At 36.4% G+C, this 8,716-nt stretch overlaps 1 protein-coding gene across 3 annotated transcripts in view; it reads right to left on the bottom strand.

Moving 5' to 3' along the window:
* Positions 1-2,684: 2,684 nt before the first annotated feature.
* LOC101848415 (coiled-coil domain-containing protein 171) overlaps positions 2,685-8,716 on the bottom strand; it is a 29,692-nt gene continuing 23,660 nt past the window's right edge. For all 3 annotated transcript variants that reach the window (XM_005092006.2, XM_005092005.2, XM_005092004.3), the window contains exons 28-32: positions 7,973-8,107; positions 6,942-7,088; positions 6,184-6,257; positions 5,295-5,402; positions 2,685-4,850 (exon numbers count right to left, since the gene is read on the bottom strand). In XM_005092006.2, the coding sequence (XP_005092063.1) occupies positions 4,829-4,850; positions 5,295-5,402; positions 6,184-6,257; positions 6,942-7,088; positions 7,973-8,107 (486 nt within the window). In that variant the 3' untranslated portion in view covers positions 2,685-4,828. The remainder of the gene's footprint in view (positions 4,851-5,294; positions 5,403-6,183; positions 6,258-6,941; positions 7,089-7,972; positions 8,108-8,716) is intronic.

Here is an 8,716-nt window from a genome sequence, read left to right as displayed (position 1 = left end):
GTCCTGAATAAGACACATTAAGGTTGCTTACCATGTATCGACAGTTGCTGTCTTGGGGCGGGTGTGATCACGAAGCTGTTCCGACATAATAAAAATAATAATAAATAATAAATAGATATTTGTATAGCACATATCCCCGCTCAACAGCAGGCTCTTTGCACTTTACACTATATTATTACCCCAGCAGACCATAGAACACTCCGAAACATTCTCAGCTTCCCGGGAAGCATACTGTACAAGCAGCTGATTAAGCGCTCAAACACTCACTAACAAACTGACAAGATCTTTTGCTGTCTATAGCCGGGTACCCATTCCCACCTGGGTGAAGTGAGGAAAATTCGTGTAAAGTGCCTTTCCCAAGGACACAACATCGGGCCCCTGACGGGATTCGAACCCACGAATTTACAGTTGCGAGTCCGAGAGCCTAACCATTGGGCCACCGACGACACATGGGGCTTGTTTATTTAATAGTTGCGACATCGTTGCCCGGCATATTGATAAACAGTCGTAGTTGAATAGTTGAATAATATATATGTATATTACAACACTGTCTCAAACCTAAACCTTTGGCAATATTCAGCTCTACCTATCCATACTTACTTTGTTGAGTTACTTTGTCAAGGATCAGTATGCTCAACATCGTTGATTTTGAAACAATAATATGAAAAGAGCAAGGGATTCATCAACGGAAAGACAGATCAACAGACTAACTCTGTTAAACTAACTAAAGGGAAGTTTGGTAGATAGACGGTCAGTTTTTTTTCTTGTACCGAAACTTGGGATTGGGGGGGGGGGGGGGGGGGCGGGGGTAATTCCTTGACAAGAACAATCAGAAATGATATAGTCGTGTTGCTTGTTGCTTTCGCTTTGTCTTTAGTTGTTTTACTTTGGGGCGTTTTATTATTTGTAAGGGAAGGGGTCTCCACTAGAAACTTGTGCATACTGATGTGTTACAGGGAAGTCAATCTCTCTTAGCTAGAGGCTGATGATATTGATTTCGTTATGCTATTGGTTTGTTTGTTTTGGTAGTGTTTTACGGCGCTCGCAACTGCAAAATGTCATAATAATATGAGCGTGCGGGACACATTAAAGTTTATCAGTAGGTAGGAAATTTTGAATTTAGCACGGTTGGCGGCCAAAGCCTACTCTTATCGATTATAGACCACCACAGGATCTGTAACGTGCGCAACTTGCACACAGGACTTCCTAGATTTTTCGCCCTTGTCCGAGAAGGCTAGGTGTAGATCTTTTCTACCAGAAGATCAGGGGTGTGGCTGAAAGAGTGCTATTGGTTGAAGTCTTCCACTATGAAAATAATGTAACCAGGTTCTAATAATGATCCAAACTAAGACCACGCATCCATCCCATCCCCTATGATAGATCTTTGATTCTGAGGCAAACGTGTCCTAGCCATCATGAAAAATACTGTGAGAACTCCATATTCCTGAGTCAGCAAACTTGGACCTGTCACGGTACATTTTTCTATGAATATTCCCCAGCATCCCTTACAAAGAGGTTGTCGAGTTTGTTTCTCCCTGTACAAGAGTACTCTGTACAGGTATTACACTTTTACAAAGCAGGAAAAGTATGTCACAATTGTAGGAACCTCATTGACCTTATACTACCATATTGAAATAAAAATACAAGCAAAAATACCCATGCAAAATATATACAAAAATAAAAAACCACTCAGTGCAATATGCAAATTACAGCTTTAATGTCCAGTTCAGATTATTTATATCACAGTTCAACTTTGGTCTGTTGTCATTACCACAGTGTACATTTTTCAAGTCCACTGAGCAACACACACAATAATAGGTAAACATCACAAAATTACAAGACCAGGCAAGTAAATATAATAATAAAGTAACATTTAAAAAAAACAAAAAACGAAAGGGCATTTTCAAACAGATCTTTCTCATTATAGCTGTTGAGAGTTTGTACTCATATAATGTGTGAGGCACAATAGTGGTGAAATCAGGCGCTTGTCAAAATAATGAAATGAAAGAAATCAATTTTCTGGCCGTTGGGCTATTTATTTTTTTATTTTCTTATTTTTTGGGCTCAACATTTTTAATGTCCTTTTAAAGACATACTTCTGTGTGAATTTTACTGAAAAACGTTGACCAAAGTCACACAAAAAAAAAAATATTTGCAGTTTCCAAGGACATTCAAGCTTTGTAAGTCACCAAACTTTGGCAGCCGTTTTCACACTTATTTTATCTTTGACACCAAACAACCCCAACCTCCTTTAATCGCAAATATCTCGACTTGCATTAGATATAGAAGGGTACTTTTTTATCAAAAGCAAGACAACTGAACAAGTTTTAATATGATACCATTAACTCCAAATGCCCCAAAATTTACGAGCACCTGATTCCACCGAGCTATGACATATTTTCTTCATCTCTTCTTTCATAAATCCTGCTTTTAAATTGAACTGTGTTTGTCAAATTAAATTAACCCCCCCCCCCCACAAAAGAAAAAGACTATACAGTACTAAACTAAATTTTAATGCTACTGCTTTGATCAAGAAAGATATATATTTATCATTTTTTAAGCTCTAGACTTAAATCCTGGCCTAATCTTAAAAGATTGCATCTCATTAAAAACATTATAAGGCCATCATTCCAAATACAGCAATTAATTTCTCATTAACAAAAACATTTCTTTAATTGTTTTGCTTTCAACACGCAATTATCAATTACTCTGACAAACTAGAAAGAGAGCTTGACATGGTTCACTGCAAGGCAAAATAAGATATGGTTGTGAGAGTTTATATGACAGGGGCAATAAAAACACACTGGAAGACATGCTATGAAACATGTGACAATAATGGATATGAGTATGAGCGACTATTTCAACCTATAAACTTTTTAGATTAAATACCTCACACAATTCAGATCATTTGATTTAAGAAACTGAGAAAAAAAACCCAATAAGGTCAACAATAATATGACAGTAATTCACAGAATGTGAAGAACATTAACAGTACAGGCCCTTTCAAAGTACAAAGGTGCTGACAAAAGAGTACTAGCATAATAGAAAAGAAGGTTCTTAAACTTAGCCCTGTTATCAGAAAATGATAAATATAAGTCAATACTGAAAGAATGTAAAGTAAATTGCCATAATACCACAGTGCAGATCATAATTACATAGTTTGACAGCACGACAGAGGTAATGCGGAACATAATATTATGTTCATAAATATCATTATAAAGTGCAGTACACAAAAAGCACACATTATGTTTATTGCCTAAATGAGGGAATCAAAGGCATTAACTTGATCGATTTCAAAGGAGAAAGGACTAAAAATGCAAAGGGGAACTGAGTTCCCATACATGGAATAGCCACCAGTAACACTCGTCTCGTGTTGAGCATCAAGACCCATTACCATCTAAAAAAATGGTGACCTCAGTGTTACTTGTAAACACATACCCTGCAGAGGGCAAAGCTTGTAGCTTCATTTGCCGGGATGAACTTCCATGAAGCTCATGTATTTGCCTTAAAGAAAGCAAGACAACATCAAGCCTAATGTGTACAGATAAAACAAGCAGGGGTGAGCAGTTGAGTCTGAAAACCAAGTCCTGGAAAGGAAATAGGTCAGCTGTAGTGCTGAAAAAAAACCTATAATTATTCCTGCGTAGACTAAAATGAAACAGTTAAGTAGGAGTAAGCAGAATTCTTGGATGAAAAATATGTTATTCAGAAGCACCAAACTTTACACTTTTCTCAAATGAAGATTGAAGACCGAAGAAATAAGTACAGAGTATTATACCAAAAACACAAGGAATTCACTGCATTTCCAAATACGCTTAATAATTAGAAAACAGTTTACATAAAATAGTCACCATCTTATTGAGACAACTTCTTCAAGAAAGGCAACTAACATGAGACTGAACAACTACATATTATTTGCCACCTCATCGATAATGCTTTTTTTTTAGAAAAAAAAAGGAAATTCCAGTACAGGAAGACTGACCTGACTGATACAATAGGCTCAGTCTTTTTAAGTACCCATATTAAGTAGAAAACACATTTATGGTCATAAATGAGTGGTTACATGTTGATCAAATGTGTTTATATAATGAACTTGATTAAAAGCTATGACTAATTTTTACATTTTGATTTTTTAAGACTATATTTGAAGTGGCAGGGAAAATTCATGCTTAATTGAATAATCCATAGAGTTCTGATTATGGGCCACAAAAATGTCAATAATGCTGCACATACACAAAACAACTTTAACATTTGAGTACTTCAACAAGCTTTGACTAAGTAATGTTGATTGAGTGGAGTATGGACACACAAGTGAGGTAAGAATGGAAGAAAAAATATTTTATTAGGTTACATTTAATCACTTCAAACTCTAAGGAGATAACTGCTTTGCTTTGTATTCATGTCTAGTACACTGAGAACAGAACAATTTTACCATTTTAAAATTTAAGTGTCGTGACACACGATTTAAAATGTCAAATGTATAAAGAAAGGAGGAAAGAGACATCCTGCTTCTTATTTTCACACTTGGAATCTTCCTCGGTCTAGATCACTTGTCGGATACCAACTTTGTGTAAATCTGTACAATTTAACCAGCAGTTACCAAGTTTAGTTCTAACAGTTTTCTAAATTGCAGGCACATAAATTGTTTTACTCCATATTTCATTTCAGGCACAAGGTTATAGCACTTAAAGATATCCACCTTATTTAGAGTTCTCATTCAAGTATATGATATACAAACAAAAGAAACACTTTATATATAATAACTATTCTACACTCATTGCATCACAATGTTTGAAAAAATATTTTCTCCAGCTGTCTCATCCTGGTCTCATTTGGCAGAGGAATTTGACCTGAAACAATAATAATAATAAAAAAAAAAAAGCAGGGGTGGCCATTACACAGATGTCAAAAATATAACATGCTACAAAAAATCAATACACTTGAGCAAACTACAAGAAACAAGTGTATCATGTCACAATTTCATCAGCCCCTTCTTTCCTTAACCAAAACTAACACAGCAATGTCAGCAGTCACATTGAGAAAGCCATCACTTTCACACACTCATAAAAATGCTTGTCCTGGCCTTAACATCATACACAAACTGTAAAAAATGTTACTTTGATTTTTGTAAACCCGAGGATAGCCGGTCGTAGCTGGTCGTAGCTCTCGTGTCATCAACTGTTTCTACTTCTTCTTCATTGTGACTATTCCCAAATCTTATTCCTGGGAAAACGAGGTTGATATGAAAAGAGACAGTTTAATACAACAACACACAGTACAGCCAGATTACTCACTTGACTGAGTGGAATGCTGATGTGCTGCTTTGATAGACAGGAGGGCTCAGTAGGGTCTGTGGAGGAGGTTTAGAAGGGGGGCTCCCTACACTCTGATCAGGGTCTTCTCTGCAGAAAAAAAATCAGGAATAGAAGAACTCAAAACAGTTGATTTCATTTTTGTAAAAGCTGAAAACAACACATGTGTAGAATCAAGTGCTTGTCAATTTTATGACATATGGAGTTACTGGTATCAACTTAAAACTTGTTCATTTGTCTTGCTTTTAATGAAAGTAGTACCCATCTATCTTGAATTGAAGTTGAGGTGTATGAGATTGACGGAGTTAGGGGTCGCCTGTTTTCAGAGGTAAAATAAACGCCAAAAAAAGGGCAACCAAAGTTCCGTAACCTCCATAGCTTGAGAGTCCTTGGAAACATTTTTTGTGCCTTTAATCAACTAGGTCTATATCAGTACAATCCACATGAAATGTGTTTTAAAATGGGCATATAAAGGTTTGAGCAAAAAAAAAACAAACCCCAAAATTGATGAAAATTGCCAAACCGTTGAAAAAATGCTTTTCTTCGATTTCATAGTTTTGACGAAGGCCTGATTTCATCACGATGCGTCACATATATGTAAGCGACACTGTCAAATCCTACATATTTTCCTCCTTCCAGTTCTGTCCATCTAGCTATTTTACTTTGTCCTTGCACTACATGACAGTCATAATTTCAATGTGCTTCTCTTTACTCAAACTCAAAATAAACAGAAAGGGCATTTATGATATAGAGCAATCAGTGGTTAGAGGGTTTGAGTGAAGTCAAAAATGTTTCTGATTGTTCTCAGGTCTGCTTTGGTAATAATAGTTGTAAAGGGCATTTATGGACTCAAGTTGATCTTCCAACTTACTTCAGGGGAACAAATACATCAGATTTGCGCTGGTCGGCCATAGAAGATAAGACACCATCTGTCACTTCATCCAGCTGAAACATTCACAAGAGATAACTGATATAGCTCACTCTCTAACAACACTGATGCATAATATGAAAGAGACAAGAACAGGCTTTTCAAAAAGATCCTTAGAACACACATTATTTTCAGGAAGAGCATTGCTTTTAATTCTGATTAACTCAGCAAAACATGGAGAACTTTTTTCGAGGTAATAAATAAATATTATGGAATTTTAGGAATAAGAACATCTACCTGTAAAACATGAGAAGGAACAAAGAGACACCGTGAACAGTGAAAAATAGAAGCAAAGAGCCTGTGGTGCTAAATGTTCACAACTCGTGCTGATCAGTCAATGGTCGTTCAGTTTTCTATAGATCCATAAAATGTTACGTTTCTCCAATGCTGTCATTCAGCTCACATTAAAAGAGCTCAAAGGCATTTGAAGAATGGAGAACTTAAGACTGAGCTCTCTTTCCCAGAGGCTGAAAGTCGAAAAGAAGATCAACAGCAATAAGTTTTCTAATCGGGGACTGATATAAAGGAGCATACATTTTCAACTCATGCATAATTTTTTTTCACATATCATGAATGTGATAACGCATATTTTTTAAATGGTTCAGATTAAACGGATGCATACAGTCACTGAAAGGTAAAAATAAATAATACGAATAAGCCTTCCTTTAAAAAAAATCTTTTGTTCAAAATTCTGTACTCACATGTTCATTGAACTCTCTTTGCATTGCATTGCTGAGTTCTCTCTTCAGGGTGTCGATGTGGCTGCGGTGAGACATGATCTCTTCTTCCAGAGACTTGATCTTACTCACAGCTTGGTGCTGAGCATCCACAAAGCTGCCCACAAGATTCTACTCCACAGAAAGAATAAAAATAGGAATGAGATTTATTATCTTCATCATACTTTCTATTCTGTAGCTGCACACGGTGACAGCAGAAGACAAACACACTTTCAATACAATTAGTGCACAGGTACAAGTAAGATCACTTTCTTGTTCCTCTCTCTCTATCTCTTTATTTCTTTCACTCTCACTCTCACTTGCTCACTCATTCTTCTTGTCTCTCACTCTTGTGATTAGGTTCTATTTTTTTCTGTCACTCTGTTTTCTTTGTCCCTCTTCTTATGCACTAATTGATCATCATCATGTCAATGTACTTCTCTCTACTCAAATAAAACTCTTATTCCTCACTCACATACAAATGCACATACACAAACACTTGTACACACAAGTGCACATAGCTGAAAGTATGCTTAAGAAATCACAAGGAAAAATTATACACACTAAAAAAGAAAGAACTGTATGTTCCAGACTGGCTTGCAATTCCTACTTCTCTTATGTATGAGTACATTCTAATCTGACCCTGAAGGCCAATCAAGCTGACTTCACAGAAACTTAAACTCAACACAACAACCTATATGAACTTCACAGGAAGACTTCTAGAGGTAATACATTTTAATCTGAAGCTGAAACCATTTAACAAATTGACTTTTTAATGCCTTATCGTGTTCTTTACCCAGAAACATTTGAACATAATATGAACATCTGAACCCTACTGAACGATGGGTTTCCTCAAGAAAAAAATGGTTATGAAGTGGATAATAGGTTAACCACGCAAGGAAACAAACACTGGATGTAATAAGTTGCAAGTAACCTTCAGAACCACAAGGCACCAAAAATATCTGTCAAAAAGTTAAGAAAACTACTTACAGCTTGAAAAAATGTTATCAACTCACCTGAACAGCAATGAGGTCCGGTCCTGCTCGCCCAATGTCCTGAGGGATGAGGTCGGCATCAAGGAGTAGACGAGACAAAGACTGGTCACCGGTCAGAGCCCGGGGCTCCTTCAGAATAATAAACTGCTTCTTAGCCTGTAAGAACAGATGACAACACTTTGTTTGACAATAGCTTTCCACAAAAGAAAAAAAAACATGGATATCATCTGAGCTCTGATGGAATCTCACTTACTCGAACTTTGGAAATAATTGTTTTTTGCACCATAAGATTCCTGATACATTAATAAACAATGTGTATAAATAATCAATTCAAATTGAAACTAAAAATGCTCAAAAAAACACTTTAAATTTTGCACCAACCTCTCTATTCACTACAAGGACATGTTTGGTCAAGGTTGTAAGGACACACTAGCAGAACAACTCAGATCAGTGAATCGCCACACAGTCATTTACTTCATCAAATTTACTTGATGTGTTGATGGACAAAGAAATTTCCATCCTCTCAAAATGTATAACAACAGCTAACAAGGCGACCATTAGGACATCACAAAACAAACCACAACATGTTAAGCATATGTGTGCATTTGAAGGCAACCCAAAGATAGCCAGGTTAGAGTGGAGTAACCAAAAGCCAAGTGTTGCTCTGTTGTAACCTCACTAGTTAGGCTCAACAGAGCAGCGCTTGAGCCAAAGAACCTTACTAACCAAAGGATATTTTGTTGCTAACACAGATTGTGTAATAAT

This window comes from Aplysia californica, unplaced genomic scaffold (assembly GCF_000002075.1).
Source record: "Aplysia californica isolate F4 #8 unplaced genomic scaffold, AplCal3.0 scaffold00039, whole genome shotgun sequence".
Classification (NCBI taxonomy): Eukaryota; Metazoa; Mollusca; class Gastropoda; order Aplysiida; family Aplysiidae; genus Aplysia; species Aplysia californica.
Note: the sequence above shows the minus strand (reverse complement) of the source record. Positions and strands in the feature narration are given on the sequence as shown.